Source organism: Sesamum indicum, linkage group LG9 (genome assembly GCF_026168435.1).
Source record: "Sesamum indicum cultivar Baizhima isolate 11 linkage group LG9, ASM2616843v1, whole genome shotgun sequence".
NCBI lineage: Eukaryota > Viridiplantae > Streptophyta > Magnoliopsida > Lamiales > Pedaliaceae > Sesamum > Sesamum indicum.
In genome coordinates, this window is record NC_142665.1 from 7,394,338 (window position 1) to 7,420,837 (window position 26,500).

The window sequence follows — 26,500 nt, forward strand, 5'->3', positions numbered from 1 at the left end:
CTAGTACATTTAATTTGTTGTTTCTTAGTTCTTCTTGGGTGAATTAATTGCTCTATCTATAGTCTATACATCCAATTCTAATTATATACTATGTTAATTAATTCCATTATTGATTTTCAATTCATGATAACATTGCATCACGAAAAGAAGCAGAAGATTAGAGATAAAAAAGAAATAGTAAAGAGTGATGCGAATTTTATTTTATCATAATAATAAATTTTTCCAGTTTTTATACTGATGTTGTAAAATATATCACGCATAAGAATTGTTTGGATGGAATAATTATAGATAAAGTTATGGATAGAAGTAATTAGTGTATACAAATAATAATGAGCTAATAGAAAAACTTATTTGTCAGTGCTGTATATATTTGTATTGCTACTAAATTATATCTGATTATATAAAAACACAAAGAATTATGGAATTGTTTAGCATCTCCTTCCTATTTTGTCATGTGATGATTATCACATTCACACTATATTTAAGAGAGGTGGAAAAGGGAGGAGAGGCTTCACTTGTAAGTGTAGAGCAAAATCCAAATCACTCACCGTGAGCTATAGAAGCATGATCAGTAACCAAAGTTTTAACACCAAGTTTTTGTGGTGCATTGTTCAGCCTTATTTGCAGAGATATGTGAAGGCAGACAACAAACACAAAATTGTAACATTGATCACATATATGAAATAACTACATCAATCCTCAACACAAAATTAGCATTTCAAGTATATCACTAGTTATAAAGGTCAGATAACACTTTTAATTCCCTCAGACGACAAAAGCCAGCAGTTCATCAGTATTCAGCACATTGCACCCTTTGGGCTCCTCCATGCATATGTCCTTGTCATAACCCTCCTGATGCTGAGTCTCCTTCCTCCTCAATGTTCACGTCGTGTAGGGTTGTCTCCTCGCACTCATCCAGCTCCATGTCTGTTAATTGTGAGTGGGGCTTCGGAGGAAGAATGTTTGCCAGTGCATCAACTTGATCCGGAGTTAAAGAATCTGGAAAGTCAACAATGAATATACAGTTTGCCCTTCGTGAAAGGTCTCTGACACATTGGCATCCCTTCATATTGATCGCCTTGTAAGAATCTGCAGAATTAGCATGCACAAAGATGAGTACCTCCAACTGCATAAACTAGAAAATGACTCGCATCAGAAGAATTAGGGGTTGCTGGTTAACCCCAATGAAGCATAGACATTCTCGGCAGTTCACAATCATTATAAAAAAGTAGAAGATTAGTGACAAAAAAAATAAAGTGACAATTTTAATATTGTCACTAATATATGTGTAATATATTGAGTGACAAGAATGTTTATTTTAACACTACTGAATTTCATGATTTTAATAACTACTATTATTTTGCAAAAAAATGTTAAGGATTAGTGACAAAAGAATGTATACAAAGTTTTTAAATACTATTAGTGGCTTATATAGTGACGATCTAGTGACAACAAATAATAGTTGTTACTTAATTGTCACTATAGATATGTCATTAATCGTACTTAGTGACAACTTTATACACAATTTTTGTCCCTAAAATTATGTAGTGATAAGATAAAAATTATTGTCATTTAATATATATTTTTAGTGATAAATTTAAAATTGTCACTTAATATTTTGTCACTAATATCATATTTTCTTGTAGTGAATCTAGATGCGTGTGGCTGCAGTGATCAGATGAACACATTAACAATATTCAACTCTAACAGCAGCCTGTATAAGACAATTATTTAAGCATATATGGGTTCTGCTTTAGCAACAAGAACATCTGAACTGCACCATACTGAAGACCTCAACTTGTGGAATGATTGAAACGTTTTAATCACATTCGATGTGAATAGATACAACCTTCAGAATACATGTCTATCTGGTATATAAAACACAACAAAGTAGCAGCAGTGTAGCAGTCATCATCAGCAGCATGCATAACCAGTTATATGATCATATCAAGATACAAACTATATCATCAAAATGTTAGAGATGGAATCACATTGCCGAGTGTAACCACATCGCTACCTTGCCAACAGCGCCAAGCACACTAGTTGCATCAGAGCACCCATAGACTGTTGCATATCGTAGTGGTGCCAAAATGTAAATTACTGATTCATGGATTTACGACCTCAGCAAACAAACAAAACACAAAAAAGATAAGCTCTTGTGCGAATTTTACTCTGACAGTGTATGTAGAGAACTTCAGAGATTGTAATTGACTTGTTGACAAGCACCAAAAAGGGTACTACACCGGTGTAAGTAACTACCTAGGGTAGCCAGTTGAATTGCATACAGAAAAATATATTAACAAATAATCAATACCCAATCGATCTGCAATCATGATTATATATAGTTATAGTTTCAATCAACTATATAGCTTCATCAAGAAGATAAATCGTAGATCCATACACAACCCAACTAAATAAAGAAACCAATTTCACAGGAACGACAGACTAAGCTGATAAAATTTACACACCAGAGAATCATCACCTTCTGCTTCTGCTGAGTCTGCCAAGAGGGAAAGAATATTTCCAAGATGTTTCTACAAATAGGATAGCTGATGAGCCTCTTCATCAGCTTGTAATGGCATGGACGGCCGGCGGAAGGAGCAGGGGCAGCGTGTGGTCTACAGAGGGGAAGGAAAGGGGAAAAACAGGGGAAGAGAGAGAGAGAGGGAGGGCGGCGGCAACGAGGGGAGGAGAAGGGGGAAAAAGAAAGGGAGGGAAAATTTAATTCAAATTACGCTCATTTATAAGAATTTGACAATTAATCATTGATTATTGACATAATTAAAAATAAATAGTTACACTAAATAGTCATTGATCGTAGTAACACAATAATTGTCGGTTGTAATTTTTTTAAATGCGACTAAAATATTTTTCATGATCATAGATCATGACAAAAATATTTTCGTTGATTTAAGTTTTTATATTTATTTAATCATAAATAATAATAATAATAGTTTATTACGATATTAGTGTATAGCCATAAATTATAACAAATGGTAAATTTTGGTGTGGTGAATGTATCTAAGTGACCATATCGCACCAAAATTGGTCCGTTAAATTGTTACATAAACGTGATTGGAAAATGCAGTCAAAATCGGACGGTCTTGTTTGGTTTGGTAGAGATATTGGTGTTCAGACTTCAAAGTCAGATAAACAAACTGCATGACAGTAAAAAAGAAAAACATGAAATTGATTAATATTTGAGATTAATTATTTTGATTATTTAAGATTAATTTAGTATTTAACTATAAACGTATTCACTTCTCACATACGTTCATCTTAAGTTGTAATGCAAGGAGTGCGGATGCAATTATTATTCTTTTTTTTTTTTATTATTTTCCAAAAACCCCTATAAAACCTCTAGTTGTATAGTTTTCGCAATCTTTTTTTTTTTTTTTAATCTTTCTGTATATGTCCATTTTTTCTATTTTTGTTATTATTTAATTGACATAATTTTGAACTATAATTAATATTAATTGACTTTTCATGCTGCAACACGATTGATGTTAATTAGTATTTATCATAATTTTTTATTTTGATCTTGATAATTGATCATGATAAAATATTATATTTTTAGTAAGGCTTAAACATATTTTTGGTTCCGTAATTTGGATATTTAGTACTTTTATTCTCTGACTTTTTATGGTAGCATTTTGATTTTATATTTTTTTAATTTTTGCAATCTCGATCATTTTTTTGCTATGATTGATCGCCATTCTTGTTGGAAAAATGCATGTGCATGTCATCTGACCTTTTAAAATTCGGGCTAATGCTCCTGTTGACTTATTTTTTTCAGCATTTTTGTACTTTAACTTTCTAGAGTAGCATTTGATCCAACACCTTTTTAATTTTCTCAATTTCAGTGTTTATTTTTTTTTGGAGCTCACCCTTCATGTTGGTGAGATGAACTCCGGACAAAAAAAAATGAATGAAATCGTAAAAATTAAAAAGATGTAAGATCGAAATACTACCTTAAAAAGTTAAAGGACGAAAATCAGCCAAATAACCTAATTAAATTACGGGACAAAAAATATATTTAACCATTTAATGAGACGTATTCCATATTTGTTTCTCAAATTTAACAATATTGATGCATTTAATTAATTTAAACATTCTAGCATTATACCCCTCACTTATTGTCTTTTATACAAATCATCCCTATCTTTTAAAAAATTATAAAAACCACCCTGACAGTTTTTAAAATTAAAAAATGCCCCTATTGACTAGGCTAACCTTTGAAATAATATTTCGAGGATAGAAATGCCCTTAGGGTGTTTCTGTTATTATCAAAAGGTAGAAGGTATGTTAAAGTAATTTTTTTTAAGATGAGTAATATGACCCCATATATTTTATTTATTATTTATATCAATTTTTAGTTTAAATAAATTATTAATCAACTTTTTTTTGTTAATAAAATAATTTTAATTTTAATTAAAAATTGACATAAATAATAATAAAAATATATGGGGTCATATTACTCATCTTCATAAATATTACTTTGACACTGTTCTACCTTTTGATAATTACATGAACACCCTAAGGACATTTCTATCTTTGAAAAATTATTTTAAAGATTAACCTAGTCAATAGAAGTATTTTCGAGTTTTAAAAATTGTTAGGGATAGTTTTTATAATTTTTTAAAAAGCAGAAATAATTTGTGTAAAAAGACAATAGATGAAGGGTGTAAATATAATTATCCATGTTAAATAATATAATAGGTCATTTAAAGTAGTTAGAGAAACTGCACCAAAATCAAACGTAATCCAAGTTAGAAACTAGGTTAGGATTAGGGCGGGCAAGTGCAAGCGCGGAAACCCCGGCGAGGACCGCTGAGCGGCTGTCGCCAGTGGGCACGCGGGCAGATCATGTGCCATCCCCCCTTGAGCTGTGAAAACCCAGACTTTAAAGACACTGTACAGTTGAGAAAAATATTATTATTATTTCTCCCACATTATTTATTATTATTGCCCATTAAATTATATAATTGGAAAGTCAAAAGAAAACTCAAAAGGGCACCAAATCCAACACCGACGTTGTTGGTCTGCTCTCCCCATACATTGTGCCACATGCATTAATTGAACACCCCACTAATCAACTAATATTTTTTTCCATGTAATAAAAAATCTATTTTTTTAATTATAAATTAATATTTTTTCAGCCTGTTTTGAGCTTTGTGTTCCTCCAAGACCTGGGAAAAGGTCCATCATCAACTCTTTATACTTGTCTCTGTCCTTTGAATTTCCGTGCATTGACTTTGTCCTTTTTTTAAAAAAAATTATTTTAATTCTGCAACTTGTACTGCACTGCTTTTCATTTCTCCATATAAAGCCTTAACTTTGCGTCTCAACTGCTGAAAAACTTGGAGCTCTACGTACTACATTATCCACCACTCAATTTTTGTGAAGGTTGTAAGAAAGTTTCTTAGGGCTTTAAATTCTAATTCTATACATATTAGGTCGATCGATCGATGATTAGTCGATTGATCTTTCAAGATTTTGATCTTGACATTTGAGTTCTTCTTGAGTTGCTTTTCTTGCAAGAGCTGAAGTCCTAGCTTTCTTGAAGTAGGAATTAATCAGGCTGTTTGGTTACACATCCATGGAAGAAGCATATGAAGTTGAAATCCCGTGTCACTTTCTGTGTCCCATCTCCATGCAGCTCATGAAAGATCCTGTCACGGTCTCAACCGGGATAACTTACGACAGAGAAAGCATCGAGAAATGGCTGTTTTCGCGCAAGAATCCGACATGCCCCGTCACGAAACAGGAGCTTTTTAACACGGATCTGACCCCAAACCACACTCTCCGGCGACTGATCCAGGCTTGGTGCACTCTCAATGCATTTGAAAGAATACCCACCCCGAAGCCCCCCGTTGACAGATCCCAGATTGTAAAGCTCCTGAATGAAGCCAAGAATTCGCCGAAATCGCAGCTTGTTTGTCTCCAGAGACTCAGATCGATCGCGCGCAGAAACGAAAGCGGCAAAAACCATCTCCAGGCCGCGGGGGCGGTTCATTTTCTTCTCTCCGTTGTAAGGAAAAACGAGGACGCCTTCTCCAGGGACGAAGCTTTGAGCCTTCTGCAAGAAATGGAGTTGTCTGATTCAGATTTGAAGACATTTTTGTCAGAAAATGGAGGGATCCTGGATTCCTTGATCCAAGTACTGGAAACTGGAGATTGTCAGAACCGGACTGTAGCCATGATGTTATTGAAATCCGCATTCTATGTAGCCGACCCCGCAGATCTGATCGGGTCAAGGCCCGAGTTATTCACCCATATAGTCCACATTTTGAGAGACAGGATATCCCAGCAGGCCACGAAGGCAGCACTTAAGCTGCTGGTGGAGCTCTGTCCATGGGGGAGGAACCGGATCAAAGCGGTGGACGCCGGCGCCGTTGCCGCCCTGATCGAACTCCTTCTTGAAACGGCCGACAGAAGGGCCTGTGAGCTTGTCCTGACGGTTTTGGATCAGCTGTGCGGCTGCGCCGAGGGCCGGGCGGAGCTGCTGAGACACGGGTGCGGATTGGCCGTCGTCTCCAAGAAAATACTCAGGGTTTCTCACGCAGCAAGCGAGAGGGGTGTAAGAATCCTGAGCTCGATTTCAAAGTATTCAGCGAATTCCTGGGTTCTTCAAGAAATGCTGCAAGTCGGGGTTGCGTCAAAGTTGTGTTTGGTGCTGCAAGTGGAAGCGAGTCTGAAGACTAAAGAGAGGGCTAAAGAAATCCTGCGGTTGCATTCTAGGGTTTGGAGGGATTCTCCATGTATTCCTCCACATTTGCTTACTTCTTATCCATCTACTTAGATGATGATGATGATGATGTTTTTTTTTCTTTTCTTAGATTTTGTAAGAAAATTGGACTGGATTCGAGCACGATGAAAATGGGAAATTTTAGTTCAACCCGTTTTCGAAAAACAGTTCTGTAAATTCAATCGCATAATAAGTATAATAATATATAACGATAATTATATTTACATTTGTTGATTTATGGTATGTTTAGATAAACTATTCCTATCTTTAAGATAATTACATATACACCCACCAAAATATCGTTATCACTTACACAAACCACTCCTTACTTTTTTAAAAATTTACACACACAACACCTAAAATTGTTAGCATCAATACACAAACTACCCTTATATTGGCTATTAGGGGTAGTTTTTATAATTATACAAAAAATAAGAGTGATTTATATAAATAGACCATAGATCATGGGTATAAATATAATTATTTTTCATATATACTTGTGTGCATTGCTTATTTAATTATATACAAATGATTAATCGAGTTGGCAACTAAGCTTATTATTTCTCGAGTGATATTATTCGAGCAAATCTAAAATATATAAGTATGATGTAGCTCATCTATTTCTAAATATCTAATGATATACATTTGATCTCGCCGGTGAAGAGTTCGTAAGAAAAATGGAAGAGGCTTACGCTAAATAAGGGAAAATTATAAGTTTGGTCTCATTGGTACAAGAGGTTATAATTTTAGTTATGTCGGAATTCAATTCGATAATTAAGTTTTACAAAATTTTAAAAATTAACATATAACATTGCCAGAAATTGCAATTTGGCTGAAATTTGGGCTCATGTAATTAATTAATGTAGGTGTACATGTATTTATTGTTAGGCGGTGGATAATTTATTATTATTTATAATTTAATAATTACTGAATCATGTATTGATTATTAATTAAAATCATAATATAATAATTCATTAATTATCAATTCTCTAAGAAAAATGAAGCGAATTCACTAATTGATAAATTAAGAAGGGTTTGGGTTATGACACGTTATACATGAACACGTGCATAAAATAAATGGCTATTTATCAGTTTGATTTATTTTATTATTTTCAATTCAGAGTCAAAGTTAACTAAAATTAATTCCACCTCACTTTGCATGCATGCTTTAATCATATATTTATATTAAAAAAAATATTAATAAAATTAATGTATATGGGATGCAATTATTGACCACAGTTAAGTAATCTTCTCACAATCTTGAAATCATTACATAAACAATATCGATAAGTTAATATTATACCTAATTTTGAATGGTATGCAATCATCATATTTAAATTAAGGTTCAAAGTTGATGGTCTGAGGGCTGAAGAGTGGACCAATTGCAAGAAGCAGCTGAATTATTACGTAGGTTGGAATTTGAAATGGACCACGTTAATGTCGCAAATCGGACCACCTGCGATTAACATCACTTTTAAGTCAATTTATTCACAAATTAATTTGTATTCTTTTTACATAAGAGTATGTTAACATATTAGTTGTTGTGTTCAAATCTCAATTATATGATTCCTTTATATAAAGATAAAGAGTAACCATTGAGATGGTAGTTCAAGTTGAACATACTGTATATTAATTCTCAAAAAGGAATTGCATGTTGGGTGTTGGTTACTTCCTTTTCAATTGTCAAAAATAAAAGAGATAAGTATATTTTCCTTTCAAAAGGTTTGATGCAATTACACGTATACTTCTTGTGGTTTGAAAAATTACGTGTAACACTTTTGGAGTTTGTTTTTGTTTAACAAATAAGTCTATTCGTTAATCAAAATTCATTGAATTTGCTGACATTAACAAAAAAACTGAATAAAAATTGGCATTTACCTCGATTGACTTATTACTAAGTTATTGTAAATCAGATGATTTTTTTTCTGACTAAACTAACTTTATAACAGTGAAGATATACCTCCTCACATATATATTAACACTTGAAGGCTTATGGGGGTAATTTGATCATAAAAAGATTTATTTGACCTGTAATAAATTCGTAATAAGTCAATCGAGGGTAAATACAGATTTTTTTTCTGAATTTTTTATTGATGTCAGCAAATAAATTCGGTGAATTTGTCTAATGGAGAGACTTATTTGTTAGACGGAAGCAAACCTCAATAGTGCTAAATATAATTTTTCAAACCATAAAGAGTTTATATATAACTACACCAAACTTCAGAAGGAAGAGTGTAATTATTCCAAAATAAAGAGAGAACAGAAAAAAAATCCAATTTAATTATCAATACATATTTCATTTCTTCAAAAAATTAATTAGCTTCATTCTTGTGATATATCTCAATGTTAAGATAGTATATCAACTAATAATATAACTTTTTCATAATATTTTGATATGACATTGCTAATAATTTTAAATTAATAAAACAATATAACTATCAATTTTATTTTAATAAAAAATATTTTTAATTTGACACCCGTAATAATAAAAAATAAATATGGGTATATTGATTTGATACGACTAATAACTAATAATGTAAAACATAATCTTATAATTAATTAAAAGCATTTTGACACGAGATTTATATAAATCTAAAACCATACATTTTTGAACTGAAAAATGAAAATGAAAGTAAAACGAAAAGTAGCCTCATGAATTGTGAATTTGAAGTCTTGGTTTCTAGATTGTGGAGGGGGGACTCTTTCTGTTGTCATTTATGAAGTACTGGAAAAAGCTAATAAAAATGGAACAAATTAAGTCCACATACGTATAGGAATAGGAGGCATGTTGTTCAAATTTCAGATGCATAGTAATATGGGATATTATACTGTTATGTTCCGAGATTTGGTATAATTATATATAATTTTTTTGTGAATTAAAAAATTATATTTAATATTCTTGATTTTTTTTGTTTATTTTTATTTTTCTAACATTCAGAAAAGAGAAAATACTGAATTATTTAATAATAAATTATTATATTTAAATAAAAATAAGATTAGTATTGATATTGGATTTACAAAAAAAAAATAAATTTAAGACATTATAAATTATACGGCTAGAAATTAATAATCATTCATTAACAAAGAAAATATAAACTATATATCTAAATTAATATTTGACTAGCATGAATGTACATATATATTATTTTTATTCAAAAGTTTAGGCAATAATTCGTCATTTTTTTTTATTGTAAAAAGATTATCTATTAAAATTTTATCTTGAATTAAACTAATGTAACTATTTATAAAAGCGTTTTAAAAAAAAATTAAAGCAAAATATGTTCAGAAATAACAATTTATTTGATCCTAATAGTATCATATTTATTTTAGTTATTTTACCAATAAAAGATCTTATTATGCCAAAACACCCTAACATCTTATTTTATCCAAATACTTTAAGAGCTTATTTTTAAAATAAAATCCAATATTTTATAAGTTTCTAAAATATCTTATAAGACGTAGCAACCTATAAAATATTTTAAAAAAGCTTAGCCAAAATTAAGAAAAATATAATAATTTCAACGAGAAAGGGAGTAACGTTAAAGGAAATTATTTTTGTTGATTTCTTGAATCTATAATTCTTCATAAAAATAAAAAATAAAAAAATAAAAAAAGAAAACGAAGCCCAGTTGTCTGGCCCTTTTACATTACACACTCTTGAGCCCATATGCTGTTCAGAAAACAAAAATGACCAAAAAGACATAACATGGTTTTGATCTCAATACCTCACATATATAACAATTAATATAATGAACATCAATATCAAATGTTTATAATTAATTATCAATTTTTATATATTGTTTCCACACAATAAATTATTTAAAATTGATTTTGATATACTGATATAATAAATTAATTTTCTGCACTCAATTTTTATCAACTTATGCTTTCGTAAAGTCAGTCAAGAACAAACTTAATGTACCTATGACGCACCTAAAACATATCCATATCCTTATTTTAAATTCATGTTTTATTTTATAACCCACTTCATATTTTAATTTAAAACTTATAGTATTTATATAATTTAAAAGAATATTTTATACAATATAGATATGCATATATAAAATAATATACATAAAATTTGTATTAAGTTGAAAATAGAGAATACACCACAAGAAATACAATCTTTCGCTACAGTTATTAATTATTATGATCAAAGGAAAAAATCGTGACAATTAACGACGACTCCAATTGCAGTGACCATCAACGTTGTTTCTGCAAGTGATGTCAAAATATTAATCATAGCTAAAACTATGACAAATATTTTGGTCTCCTCGCTAAAAATCATATAAGTATCGATGAACCGTGGTAAAATAATAAATCTTTGCATTCATTTTGTTTGACCATAGTTAGTATTATTAATTTACTGTAGTTTATAAATCGTAATTATTTTAATATAGCCAAAAATCAATTCTTTGGTAGTAATACGTTTTACCATAACTTTCATAATTACATTAGAAAAAATGTAACTTTTGGTTCTAAATAATTACTATATATAGTATTTGAAAGAGACAAAATCAACATTAGTAGTTGTGCCAAAATTGATTACATAGCGTTAATTGGCATCATACTGAATTCAACAATTGAGTTTGAATATTTGGTTGTCCATTAGTTATAATCAACATTAGTGGTTAATTAATTCATTTAATTAGTATTATAAAAACACATACTAACACATCATATGTTTCACTTGCTTGCCAATTTGCGATCATAAGATGATGTTACGTACCTATCTTTTTAATTAATGGCTTCACAGTCAAATTAATAATACGGACAATCACGCAACACGAAATTATTTTATAAAACATTGGATAAGTGATGGGTAAATTACAAATTACTTCCTCCTGTCATTTAAAATATTCACATAACTCTTTATAAAAAATAAAACACCATGACACCTTCCCGTATTTTGCAAAAAGAAGCAAATTATTCCCTTCTCTAGGGGGTTGTGTGCTCTTTTTTAAAAAATACAGGGATATAAAATGCACTATAAAAAAACAAAACAATATTAACAATGGCAATTTATCATGGTTAAAGTTAAAATAGCTGTAGCAAATAGTCTTGACCACGGTCATGCAACGATTGTTGGTTGTGATATCTGCGAACGTGGTTAAAATGTTTATCATGACAATTACTTTACTACGCTCTTAGCCATGACAAACGATATTTTCTTGGTGGAAAAAATCTATGCTTTTGCATCGATTTTATTTAACCATGATCAATAAAAATTATCTATCACATTTTTTAGTCCGTATCTATTAGAATTACAGTCAATAGTTATTTTTTTTTTTTCTAGTGATGGTATTTTACTTTTTACAAAGGGCTTACATAAATCTTTCAGATAACACAGAGAGATAATTTGTGATTTACCCTATAAGTAATTAATTATTGTCCTTTAATTGTTAAAATTTATCTGGTTATATATCAATCACTCTTGACGGTCTTCCACAGGCAACCCCGTTTGTTAAATATTAAAAAAAATAAATAAATCAACGCCGACGAATATTTTTTTTCTTTTTGTATTTCTCTTTTATTTCTTAGAAAAAAATTAATTCAATTAATATATACCTAAAATTGAAATATTTTTCTATAGTTTATGGCTTCAAACTGACTTGCTAGGCCACTTGACACATACGAAAAGTATTCTTTTAATTAATGTCTTCAACAACTATTTTAGTTTTTCTCCTTTCAGTTGCTCATTCATTGTGGTCTGATTCAAATATAGTTGGCCAGTTTTGATCAGTTCAGGCTGCCATCAAATTATATTTCAGAAATTATAAGCAGTTTCATTAATTGAAACCTTTAATTTGGAGAAACGGTCTGTCATTAATGTTTCAATAGCGTAGTTGTACAATTTTCTTGCATTGTGGGCGATCTTGTAATAAGATGGCGCGTCATCAATGCTAGTTTGCTTTTGTCAACAAAGACTTACGTGGTTGTGTACTCTATTTGAACCCCTTGTCTAGGAGTGGTGATGTTGAGTGTGCGTTATTGCTCCAAAGACATTGCATATAAGTGCCAAGGTTTCTTTTTATATGATGAGTGATCCTGCAACCAAATCGTTGGGGATGTAAAGGTCCATTTGTTGGGACGTGCATGGGCATGTACCCTTCTGAGATCCTCATTTGGCAGCCTTCGTCACAGACAATTTAGCCGTTTTCACTTATCTCGTAAAGTATTTTTTTCAAAATAAAATCGTAAAATTGTACTTATCAGGAGGGACTATTCAAATAACGATTATGTGTGTATATATAATATTATATTAAAATTATTAATTTAATACATGTCCGTATAACTTGAAATACGTTTGAAATTAAAAGTCATATGATCATTATCAAGAACTATATAAATAATTCTAGTAAAATTACAGACAAGTCCAAAAATATTGTTTGAAAGTATATACTTATATTTCGAAAAAATTGAGATTGTTCTTTACGACCAAGAAGAGTCCAAAAAACCGTGGACTTATTAAAAGTTGAAATCGTTGATTAAGAGTAAAATAAGTGATAAGAATTCCCAACAGGCAGCAGCTACACCCACCTCGCTGAGTATATACTGTTGACGGCTGCTGCTTAATAGTTTTTGTCCCACTAAACTGAAAACTAGAAAATTTTATGAACAAATTTAGGTTTATGAGTTCGAGTCCACCAAACATGCATGTGGGTATTATCTCACTTCATATGAATTTATGGAAAAATTTTGTGTAATTACACGTAAGCCTCTTGTGGTTTGAAAAATTACATTTAATACCCTTAATGTTTGTTTTCGTCGAACAAATAAATTCATTCGTTCGTCAAACTTCACAAAAGTTATATTATTTGATCTCAATAAAAAAAATTAAATCCATATTTATCTGTAAGTGACTCTTTATAAATTTATTGTAGGTCAAACAAAATCGATTTATTGATTGGTTTATTAATGAAGCATTGATTTTAATCATGTAACTTGTGCTGTTATAAAAAAGAGATCATAATATAATTAATATGAAGTTCATTTAATATGTATTCAGCTGAGTTTCAAAATAAATAGAACAATTATGATCAAATATAAGTATTTGGGAAATCAAGAACAACTATAATTAAGTGAGAAACGTCCAAACTCAAAATTGAAAAAAAAAACCATAATATAATTAGTAAGACCAAAATGTTTCGTCTAAGTTATTACATGGTGGTATTTTTCGTACATTTGAAAATTATAGATTATGTCATAAAGTGTCATTTTGAATAACATATACTACCAATGAACTGAGGATTCCAATAATGGCTAAAAAGCAGAAACATAATCCAGTACTGTACGGGTACGTAGGCATGAAGCTATTCAGAGGAACCCTCAAGATCAAAGTAACGGCTGATATCGTTGAATATAGGAAAACCAAAGTTGATTATTAATAATAACGAAAAAATAATTTTTCATTGTCATGTTATAAATTAATTATATGTTTCAAGAAAAAGCAATCAATTTACGAATTATATATATATATATATATATAACCAATATATAAAATTTCGACCTTTACCGTTGAACTAATGGGCAAATGTAAATCCACTTACTCTACCATTGTCAATACTCAAGACTGTGCAAATCAACTATGGAGATATAAAGAATTAAATGTATTTTTGGTTATGTAAATTAGGTCAATTAATGTTTTTAATTTTTTTAGGGTATTATTTTGGTCCAATATTTTTTAATTTTTGTAATTTTGAGTTTTTTTTTGGTTCCCTAGAGTTCATTTTTATTTGCAGGATCAATAAAAATGCTAGTCTAGAAAGTTAAAGAACAAAAGTATTGGCAAAAATGAGCCAATCGGGACAATTGTACTAATTTTAAAAGGTCATATGAAATATATACATGTGTTTTTCGGAAAAAACAGTGAACACTAGCTAAAGAATAGGATTGAAATCCCGAAAATAAAAAGGATACAAAACCAAAATATTATTCTAAAAAGTTAAAGGCAAAAACACAAAATGACCTAAGTTATTGGACAAAAAATATATTTTGATCAATTTATAAGCACATAAAAAAGTTGATTATCCACTATGCTATTAATGAGTACAATTTAAAAATCATAGTAAATCAATACTATCAATCACATACAATCAAACAATACATCAATATGAAAATATAAATTATAATCACGATTAATGAATATTTGTCACTGTTTAATTTTGACCAAAATATTTATCATAATTCTTAATTATAGTAAAAACATTTGCCTTGATTACCATGATATAGATCATGACTAATGTTTTGGCCCATCTGCACAAACAACAACCCATAACCATAATAAAGTTGTAGTTAATTACTATTTACTGCTATTTTTTATTTTTGGATATGATAATTGAGCATATCAGAACATCATACTTGTAATGAAAACAAAATTGCTCAAATTAAGCTTGTATTGTATTCAACAATTATAGTACAAAAATTATTATACTTATTTTATAATTAATTATTTAAAAAATAATTAATTATATAACAAGTGTAATATCGTGTAATTAACTTGGCATCAGAATGTATTTGAGCCAAAATTTCTTGAATTATATAAAAATGAGAATGCATGAAATGTTTTCTTGAAGGTGCTACCTAGCATACCTAGTTAACAGATAAACCTGTATACACGGCGAATTGCTCCAACAATTCGAATGCAACCTCAAAATCTCTCTCGCTTTCTTCTTCAAATAGATCGCGCAATCCGCTTGCAGCACCATGCACAGCTTCGACACCGCCCCCACCCTCAACATCTCCATAACCACCTCCCGTGTGGCGGAGAATCGCGCAATCGACTCCATTATACACAGCGCCCGATCATCCACCGCCGCGGATACTCTCAGCAGCCTCTTCGCCACCACCGCTATCCCGCCGGCGTGCTTCAGCAGTTGCTGCCGGCCGTCGGCGCAAGAACACAAGAGGGCCAACAGGCAGAATATCAGCTCGGTGGTTTTCTTATCCGGGTTGCATAATTCCATTTCGATCAGCTCGAGAACTGCTCCGGCTTCGACTATCTTGGTTCTGTTTCTCCCGCAAGGACACGTTTCTATCAGGACGTGGAGCAGGGCTCTTACACCCTGTTGAGAAATCGTGTTTGCACGTAGAAGTTTCACCATTTGTGTGAAGAAATCGAACTCCAACCTCTCTTTCAGACCCAAACTTGCAACTTCTAACACGCTTTTCAAGACTATAGCCGCATGGGTTTTGACAGCATTCTCTAAGTCGCTACTCAGAACCCACCACATGGATTTGACGAAATCCATGTTGTCTTCCAGAAGCCTCTTGTTCTCGCTCGTCGGAGCCCATGTACGTTGGAGAACTCTTAACGCTTCCTCAAGACCCGAGAATCTACCTTCTTTAACACACCTCAGAACAAAGTGAGCCACCGCTTTCGGCACACCGGCCTCCGCCATCAACTGGTGGTTCTTGGTCTCGCCGGCGAGCTCGTCCAGTTTCTTGAGAGCATTTACATGCAAGAAACTATCACTTTGATCACTTTTCCTTAACTCTCGGATGAGTTTGAGGAGTATAGACCTGTGGAGCGGAGACTTCGGAGTCGGAATTCGATCGACGGCGTTGGTGGTGCACCAGGCCTGGATCAGCCGCCGGAGCATGTGGTTCGGGGTCAGGTCCGCGGTCCGAGCCAAGGGCTGCTTCGTGACGGGACAGACAGCATTTTCCGACGGCGAGGCAGTGACGAGCCACTGTTCAATGCTCTCACGGTCGTAGGTTATGCCGGTGACGGTGGTGACGGGGTCTTTCATGATCTGGAGCGAGATCGGGCAGAGGAAGTATCGAGGGATTTCGATGTCGTCCATGTTGGTTTGATCAAAATTAATGCACAGGAATAACTAATTTGATTTGTATCGTAAGAAAGAAACGAAGCAAAGATTTACATGGAGTGGATCTGCAATTTCGGACTTAGAAATAAATATAGATGGGTTTCTAAGACAAAGATGGTAAGAGAAAGCGGCTGGTTTGAATATGAGTAGGAAAGAGAAAAGAACAACGAAATTCAAAGAAAATTCTAGTACTTTTTTCAAGTATTCTTATACATAAATTAGAATACAAAAATAATTATTCAAATCTGTATATTAATTTTATTTTTCTAAAAAATAGTATAATTAATGTAATAAAAAATTCTTATCAAAATTACATATAATCAAACTAACCTAATCGTATTGCAAATATATTAAAATTTTCATATGCTTGATCACTTTTTGAAAATTGTATATCAATTATATGACAAATATATTATATTTATTATATAATTGATTTCGATATGAACAAAGTTTATCTAATTTAAAATAATTTATACTATTGTATGTATGTTAGTGGTGTTTGTATCATTTGATTGGTGTGATAAATAATTTAAATATAATAATAATGATTAATAGGCTAAAATGATAATTGGAGAGAGAAAAAGGAATATATTATTGACAGAAGGGGAAAGATAATAATGAAAGAGAGAAAAGAGTGTGTGTTTGCTTGCTTGTTTTACCAGTCGTAGTTTTTCGACATATGCCACAAGGATGGTCAAAACCCACATGGAGTTGACTTTCCAGAAAGAACAGTTGGCAGGCAATGAGTGGGTGTGAGTTTTTTGTCACAAGTTGTACGTGGGGTGGTTCGTTTCACGAATGTTTGGAGAATGGGTCCGTCCGGCAAAGTTGAGTGGGCGGGGCCGACTCACTCGGGTTGGCTAATGTACAACTTTGATTTGATGTGGTCGTAATTCCCATGATATGATACGTGATAGTGAAAACTTATGTAATAATACCTAACTAGGCTGAAACTCCCCTCATACCATGATCCCTCCATTATGGGATCCACTCTTTTATTTATTATTATTGTTCTTTTTTCTTTATAATTAATAATTTCAACAACTTAATTCTATTTCGATCATCAGTAGGGGCCAAATTATATATATATATACACAATGAGTTATTTGTAAGAGCATTAACAAATTATCTATTGTGTAATTAATTTAAATTACGCTAAACTTTTTATAAAAGTCCATCAAATGCACAGGGTCCGCGTCAAATTATCTCACTCGATTTTTTGGGACCCGCAGTTCGAATCCTTAATCCAAGGACACGTGGCTCTATCTCCGGACACTCAATCCACGTAACTCGTACATTAGAGGTATCTACTATAAATAGGTTTCAATAATTATTCTCACATACATTTTTGTGATTAGACCTTAAGACTTCAAGAACTTGATCGTTAAAGCATTTTAGGTGAAGTAACCCTGACAGGTCTTATGTTTTTGTGTTGATTTCAATACTGTTCCTCATTGCTCAAGAAAGATTAGAAGATCATATGGCTTCTATAATTAGGAGTCATTACATCGAGAAAATTGAACACATAATATTCTAGTATGACGTGTTCATCCTTACTAATTGAGTCCGTATGATGTTGACATTGCTCTTAAGATAGTGAGATCTGAGAGAGCAAACCCTTTATTCGACATTCATTGAAAAATTTTATTCAAATTAGGTTCGAACCAAATCAATTACAAAATAAATGCGATACACCTGTTATGTGTTCCTGAATCGTACATCAATCGCATAAAAAAATGTATTATACTTATCATATAATTAATTCGTGGTTGATCAAATCTGGCCCGAAATTTCACGCATTTTTGCGTCCACCACTTTGAGTTGGATTGAAATGGACCATGGTTAGAGAATTTGGATCTAACTTTAAATCATTTGAGGTTAATGTAAAAAACAATTTTGTCTAATTTCCTAAGTCCAATTACCTAAAATATATTCTCCTACACCCAGGTGGAAATTATTGAAAATCATGATAAAAATATTTAAAAAAATATATAATCCAACTACTGCATATATTTAAAAATACAAAAAAAAAAAAAAAACAGGATAGAAATTAATTTTGTGAATTTAAACCATTATCAAAGACAAACTTAAAAAGAAAGAAAAACAAAATCAACAAAATGACATTTTTATGGTTCTAAGTGGAGCGTAATATTTTAGAAAAATAAAACCAAAATTAATGATCTTGGACTATAATATAAATATAGATATAGATATAGATATAATATGGTCAATTTTCATTAACATCTGAAATTTGAACCACAATTTAGTAGGTGCGACAATCGTCCAAAATGTGCAAATTTGAACCACAATTTACAGCATAACCTAATCAATGGGCCGATGAAACTTGAAGCACAGAAGTATTTAGACTGAATATTTGAAGGGTCAACCAATCTCTTAGAACGTCTTACGTGGGGCACATGATTTTTTTGGTCTCATTGTTAAGTTTATTTAACAATTTAAATAATTAAGATCCACCAAATTTTCAATCATATATAAATGTACAGTTTGAATGAATTATATCTTTGACATATAATATTTTGAGTGAATTATATATATATATGTTTAGATAAATATTTAATTAATAATAAATAAACAATGACGAATTGATATAATGTAGGAATATACATGAAATTAGTAAAGATGTCAACAAAAAATGTGTGTGGTCTCAACCACAAAGCATACAGTATAGGGCATGGCCATGGTTTTCTCATTCAATATTTTGATTTTATTACATTTCTCAAAAAATAACAACGAAATATTCCTTCCGCTTGTGTACATGGGCGTGAGGACAATTTTGGGTTCGATAATAAATACAGTAGATAGCTATATTTTCTATATATTCATATAAAAGAGACCTATTTTCATCTATCACAAAATAACTTGATATCTTAAAAAGAAAAATTAAAACTACAAAGGATTCTCTTGAAATTGTAATACATTATTACATAGATTGTTTGAAAAATTACAAACCCTTCTTAAAATTAAAGACTTAATAAATAACCATTACATAGATTGATATAAAAAGACGATTATTAGTTTCAGAAAATTATTTAATAAGAAAATATTGATAATTATAAAAATTTTATAGAAGCCCATAAAAAAAAATGACCACGACAACCTCGTGATCCAAGTCAAAAAGCATAAAAAAAACAGTATTAAGAATTGTTTTAAAAGAAAAAGTCTGCTTTGTGGTCCAAGTCGAAAGCATGCAGTCTGATGCAAGACAATCATGTTTTACTTTTTATTTTCTTCCCATCACAATCTTCTTCAACAGTCAATGTTTCAATCAACAATTGTAGTTTCCAATTTCAATCAACTTGTATCAATCACCCCTTCAATACGTTCTACTCCTCATTTCCTATCTGGTAAAACTCTTACACACACCGTCAAACAGGTAAAAACCACAAGGGTGAAATCATGTTAGTAAGATGAAAAAAAAAAAGGGTAGAATCTTTGCTACTTTGCATCGCCTTCGTCATCACCCCAAGCCTCGTCCCTCATGTTTTGTCTGGCAGCAAGGCGGTTTCTCCTGGCTTCTTCTTGTCTCCTGAGTTCTGCTGATCCAAAGGTTGTAGGCAGTCTTATTCCCATTCCCTGTGCGATCATTCTTTGAGCAGTCCTTGCCGATGTCGGAGGCCTCTGACGGGGCGGCTCCAGATCTGAAAAGAAAAAGAGTTAGACTAATATCAGAATGGATGGGTGAATGCTCCTGATCACAACAACTATTAAATACCGAACCAAGAAATATTATTATCTCGCCAATGATTGTCATTATCTGGTCCTATGTTGTTGTCTGGAAACTCAAAGAGTTCTTAGTGTATCTGGCTCGTGCTAAGTGTGGGTTGTATGGAAAGTATATCCACGAAAATTTAATATTGACTGAAAATGTAAATATTGAATAACTGTTAATAAGGAAATATGAAATTTTCTATTTGGTAATATATTTCGTAGTTTCTGAAGATGGAGAAGAATGATCATCAGCCGTTACCTCTTGGTGGAATTGAGCGCAAAAGTTGATCGTCCTCTTGAAGTACACGTACATTAAATGGCCATTGGATGGAGTTACTGGCCTCAAGAGCTACATCCAAAAATGCGACGTGTAAATCAACTAATGGTTAGATACATATTTTTACTCGGTTTAAACTTTGGTAAAAACAAAGTAACTGAATTAAGAGAACAAGTTTCATCAACAATTGAAGAAAAGCCTCACTTTGAAATTATTACATGCTACAATGTGCACATGGGACATCAACTCAAAGAAAATCTGGCTGGGAAGAGGCAATATTGATGGTTTGTACCATAACAAACATAGTATTCCAGACATTTTTAGGGTATTCGAAACTCTTACAATGTACACATGTTTGCGTATTTTCACTATAGTCCAAGGGTGTCAGTGTAATTATCCCTTAAGTAATAGAACTGCTTTTGCATTAGAAAGTGGGGTATGTCTAGAATTTCGCAATTTAACCTAAATCATATAAGAAGTGAATCTTACTAACATTGACTAGAAGAGGATTACTTCATTGGTATCCAGTTCGTGCATTCAGTCAGTTGAAACACAAAATGGAAAGCAAATAGGTAAGAAATTGTCATTACCAATAGATGGTGTTTTAAACACTGCAAGTGATGTCCTATCATTCACCCAGCGAATCACAAAACTCTCTTTGAATTTTTCCAGCAGCTTCTCTAGGTCAGTTGTCCGAATGCTTGGGGGGAAACCAGACAGCACAAGAACATGGTGTGAACCATACAATACTGCAAATGGAAACACACCAAAGTCTGTCAGGAAATATATCGTTCTAATGATCAACTGAGAAAGAGAAAACCACGTCTAAGAAATTTAACAAGAAAGCTCTAGAGGAAATAGAAAATTGCACAGATGTCAGGAAATTAAATAACTCTTACAGGCTGAACACCACAAACAACAAACATACTATCTTGTTTACAATAATGTTAATGTGTTATAGCAAGATTATAAAAGAGTTTGAATGCTCTAGTCAAACCAACATGAAATTTGCATAGACTTACGAGTTCTTTTTTCCTGGTCTTCAGCATCGGCGACAGAACTACTTTCAGAGTCATCAATAACAGGTTCATCAGACTTGTTATCACTGTACAGGCCCTGTGTATTGTATGAGAATGTTCCCCTTCCTCGTCTCCTTCTCTCTTGAGCTTTTGAGTCTTCCAGGGAGAGTTCAGACACCCCTGGCAAACATTCTGATGGAAGTAACTCCTCTGGAGACCGATCTGCAAGAGCTTCCCAGTCTGTGAATTACCACAAATTTAGCTCCAATTTCTAGGAAATAAGAAGCTGATGCAAAGAGCAAACATATCAAATGAAAGATAAAAGTAGAAAATATGGTTCCAGCTGCAGAAGCCCTTAAATTGACAAGTTTGTTACCAAAATTTAATGAGAGTCAGAGTACTATCCATGGTCATGTTGCTTTGCTCTAACTGACTGGTAAAGGAAAAACTAGAGCTTCATATTATGCAAATGCATGGATTAAAATAAAATGGACTAGATTTTTAGAAGACTTCACAATCTATTCCAGCAAAACTACCAAAGATTTTGCCAGTTTTACCCTTTCCACCATACCTGAGAGGCTCCATAAGCTTCCTTCTTAGCATCAACAAGACCATTTAAGGGCATTATTTCTCTCATGATCTCTAAGGCCCTTGGTTACATAGCATACTGTTTACGTTCAAATTATTCATAAAAATGATAAGCAGAAGTGTGCATTTACATTTTAACAAGTAAACAGTGCTTTCCCAAAGTCAAGGAAGTTACCAACTAGTACCTACCTCATCCTGTTTATGACGTCAATGTGAATTACAACCTTACGCATGAAACAAGATTCCACTGTAAGGGGGGCTGAAAAAGGATATTGGATTAGGCTGGGTAGAGTTTGGTAAATGACATAATCTGAATGCCCCAGGCAAAATAAAGAATTTTGAAGTCTGGAATTAGCACTTTAGGATGACCTACAAGTTAGTTTGCATATTTTTAGCTGAGGCAGCAAGGACTTCCACTGCCTTGCCCCCTACTCGGAGTATCCCAGACACCAAACAAGCTAAATTATACTTGAACTCAAGAAACTAACATATATTTATAGACCTTAAAGATGGGCATATATAAGAAAAGATGTATGTTCTACAGAGACAATCAACCCCTCACTAATTCATGCACTCAGTAGAAGAAAGAATAGTGAAGAAAGCAACAATCTCAGACTACTGAATAATAGTACATGAAAAAGCTCAACCTAAAAACGAGCTAAAAGTTGGTGATTGGGGACCGAGAGCCTTCCTTTCTATTCAGCAAAGAAAACGACATCCTATATCGCTTCCTTTTCAGTGTAATGATTCTCCAATGATGATAGTAAATCTTCAAAATGATGAGATTGGATGTTGTAAGGGTTATCTGATCTTAAAAGTTATGGATCCAGGACAATTAAGTTAAAACTTTATTATATTAACCACTTTTAGTGGGAAAGAATTTATCAAGCTATAAAACAACATCCCAAATAAAGGTATTAACAATAGTTCTATTCTACCTTTATTACTGCAGAGAAACTATCTATCATTTGTCTCAATCTCTTTCTTTACCCACTTCCGAGTAACCAATTATGGAATACCATTAAATATTGATGTTTCACAATTTCAATCAACGTCTTACCATCGAAAAATGACATTAGAAGACAAATAACATACAAATCCATCAGAATACTGAATTTATGGCCCCTCCACGAATTCAATCAAGTTATCAGTAATTTTTGGCCTAAAATAATCATTTCTTTAAATAAGGAAGAGTTATCTGCAAATTTGAACCAATTTATAGAAAAGAATTCTTGTGAAAAGAGGGCACTGGTTTCCTTATTCAGTATAGCTAATATAATAAGTCTGCATTTGCAACAGCTCTAAATATTCCAAGACTGGGTTTTATTACTTCAAGAAAAGACAGCCTATTCCACTTCTCCAAAGATCAATCATCCCAGGGCAAGAGAAGACAGGATGACAAAGGTGCTCCAAGAGACTTACTATTTTCCAAGAAAGGACTAATCGAATCATAAGGTCAGAAAGGCAAGAGAGTTGGAGTATGTTATCAGTCTAATGCAACCTACCTTTCAGATAAACATTTCACTCATAAAAGAACAAATTCAAATTAACATTGATTATAACTGTTAGTTCGAGAAACTAACATTAAGTGAGGTACGTACCATCTTCTGAACAGCTCTCCTGTGGGAAGCCATCATCCTGTAAGTTTGAAGTATTCACATCACAGCCTGTGCAATAAAAAGAAGTAATATTTAGTTCTTGAGAAACAACTTCGGCATCGGATAAAACATGATAAATCAAGAAACTAAAAAATGTAGGAATGGGAGAAGGAAAACGGACCTTGTTTTGCAGAAGTAGCAGCATCATTTTGCGAAAGCCGAGCTTCTGGAAATCTGAATAGCGACGAATTGCAAAGAAGTAATAAGCAGTTGCGCAGAGAGAATGCAAGTCATAGCCAGTAACCAGAAACTCTCAGTTTAGCAATTCCGATACCCAATAAATTCTAAACGAACGTAAGCGGAAACAATCAAAGGTTTTATCTCTACGTTTATATCTCATTCCTCCAAACAGAACTTCTAAAAGAAGCATTGTTCATCTTCTATTTTCTTACTCGGATATCTCATATGCAAGAAATTAACTAGTAAAAGCATTCTTGAATTCCATCTAACAAATTCCTCAAATGCTGTTCGACGGAGAAATAAAACCCTACATAGTTAGCAAGAAAATTTGCAAGAACATCAAAAACTGAAGTTGAACGTTCTCCAGCCAGAAACTAGCAATCCCGCAAGATTCTACCATCTTTCTGTGTTCCGAGTATTGTTTTTCTGGGCTTCAGGAATTTAAAAAAAAAAGAAAACAGACAAGAAAATGTCGAGTATAATCAAGAAAACAATTTTCTTGAAATCCCAACAAAGATTAAATAAAGAAAATTGGAGTTACCCTTTTGTGTGTTTGACTTGGAGTGCACGAGAGAGAATTTCATCGGCTCTTAGAGAGTAGCCTTTAGCAGAATAAAGCTTCGACAAGTCTTGAAGAGCAGTAGACAACTGATCAGCTGTGGAGGACGAGAATTCTCCACCATTTTTATTCTCAAGTTCTTCCTTTTCTAATTCGTTTTCAAGATTGGAGACTGTGGATTCAAGAAGAGAAATGGCTTGCTCGACTTCACCGTCATGCAGTAGGTCTTCCACCGCCTCCGTCCAGTTGCGCTTGCTCGCTCCGCCGCTGCTCTCCATCACCGTTTATCACTTTTTTGAACACAACACAAGAACTGGACTGTGATTCATTCCCCCCCTTCCTTTTATAGTTTTTTTTTCCCCTTTTCTTGAAAAAACTAATTTTAAAAGAATAGTATTCTCTCTTTTTTTCTTTTTAAATTCTTTTTTCTTTATCTTGTATGATGCACCAACACCAAAATACAAATTATACAACATATCATAATTTTGATTAAATCTTTAAGATATAGAATAATTCATATATACACATTATGAGCTAATAATTAAATATATTAAAATTTTTATAGTATCAATAAGAACAATAAAAATAATCCTTTTTATTTTTAATAACTACTGTTATCTTTTTAATATAATCTCGCTCTTGAATGTTTTTGCAATCAAGACTGTTTTCTACATCGCAAGATTATCCTCTGATTTTTTTTTTTAAATGCATTCCACGTGTATTATTGTTGTAAATAAACTTATAAAAGATCAATCAATTCGTATTTAGTCATTAAAACAAAAGATATAATCTTGTATTATCTTTCTTTAAAGAATTATTATTTCGACACGTTACGATAATTTTTCAATTAAGATTGATTCAAAATATTGAAATTAATTATTTGGGAATCTTTTTTATATAGAAGGTTTTAAATAATTAATGGGCTTTTATTTTTCATTGTGATGTGTAGTTAGTTTTCTCTTGATATAAGCTATAGTAATTTTTAATTTAAAAATGGTTGGAATATTAAACTCATTTATTTGAGAAATTCACTTTTTTGTAAAATTTGTTGGAAATGCTTTAAATAATAAATGGGCCTGCACACATCTAACTTAGTCCAGTACTCCTGGGCTTTTTGCTTGAGGAAGCCCACAACAGCGGCCCAGACATAAAGTTCTTTATGAAGATGAGTGCTGGTTGTACTGGACATAAAAATTTAATTTGCCAGCTACATTTAAGTACTTTTTTATTTTTAAATTATATTAGGTGGACTACTATATAATAACAATTACTATGAATTAATTAAACCTGTTGAAACAATTACAATCACTCACTAGAAGAAATATAACATTTGATCATAATTAATTATTATAATTAAAAAATAATCATACTGAATATAGTTATTTATCACAGCCACACAATATTTATTGGACGTGGTTTTCTCAGGAGTCGCTAAAATATTAATTTGTCATGTCTTTTTATCAACTGTCACGAATAATTATTGGTGTTGGAAAAACTAGTTTTTTACGTCGATTTCATTTAATTTTGGTGAATAATAATTATTTATCATGATTTTTCACCATAATTATTAATTTTTTTCTAGTGATAATATAGTATAACGGCAATTATGATTCTTTTGGTGAAATTAAGCATATATGAATTAAGGGGAATTGCTATATTAATGTGAATTATATTAGATTAATCTATTTTCCTTATATACTGCCAAAATGTCAATTTATAATTATGGGGGATTTTTTTTTTTAATTCTAAACAAGTAACATGGAAATAGACAACAACTAAAAATCAGAATTTTTAATTATGATTAATTGCGCCAATATTTTAATAAATTAAATAATTGAACAATATATCAATTCGATGAATATATCAATAAAATAAAGAATTATGAAATAAATTACAATAATTCAAATAAAAT

General features: G+C 32.0%; 3 protein-coding genes and 1 long non-coding RNA gene across 5 annotated transcripts; 1 reads left to right on the top strand and 3 right to left on the bottom strand.

Moving 5' to 3' along the window:
- Positions 1-649: 649 nt before the first annotated feature.
- Positions 650-2,706, bottom strand: LOC148786846 (uncharacterized). The gene is made up of 2 exons (XR_016067472.1): positions 2,483-2,706; positions 650-1,089 (listed from the first exon to the last, which is right to left on the bottom strand). It is a non-coding gene; the product is annotated as an uncharacterized LOC148786846 (long non-coding RNA).
- Positions 2,707-5,347: 2,641 nt separating this feature from the next.
- LOC105171006 (E3 ubiquitin-protein ligase PUB23) lies at positions 5,348-6,972 on the top strand. The gene has a single exon (XM_011091995.3). The coding sequence runs from the start codon at positions 5,600-5,602 to the stop codon at positions 6,800-6,802; it is 1,203 nt and encodes a 400-aa protein (XP_011090297.1). The 5' UTR covers positions 5,348-5,599; the 3' UTR covers positions 6,803-6,972.
- An 8,154-nt stretch (positions 6,973-15,126) lies between these two features.
- On the bottom strand, positions 15,127-16,640 carry LOC105171153 (E3 ubiquitin-protein ligase PUB24). The gene has a single exon (XM_011092179.3). It carries the CDS (start codon positions 16,552-16,554, stop codon positions 15,328-15,330), a length of 1,227 nt encoding a protein of 408 aa, XP_011090481.1. The 5' UTR covers positions 16,555-16,640; the 3' UTR covers positions 15,127-15,327.
- A 3,155-nt stretch (positions 16,641-19,795) lies between these two features.
- On the bottom strand, positions 19,796-24,916 carry LOC105171007 (coiled-coil protein). 2 transcript variants are annotated; one of them, XM_020696634.2, is made up of 7 exons: positions 24,571-24,916; positions 23,971-24,023; positions 23,793-23,858; positions 21,607-21,825; positions 21,175-21,333; positions 20,567-20,656; positions 19,796-20,237 (listed from the first exon to the last, which is right to left on the bottom strand). In XM_020696634.2, the coding sequence occupies exons 1-7, from the start codon at positions 24,864-24,866 to the stop codon at positions 20,035-20,037; spliced, it is 1,086 nt and encodes a 361-aa protein (XP_020552293.1). In that variant the 5' UTR covers positions 24,867-24,916; the 3' UTR covers positions 19,796-20,034. The 2 variants fall into 2 exon arrangements, with proteins under 2 accessions (XP_020552293.1, XP_011090300.1); XM_011091998.3 differs by having other exon boundaries at positions 21,607-21,843.
- Between the last annotated feature and the right edge of the window lie 1,584 nt (positions 24,917-26,500).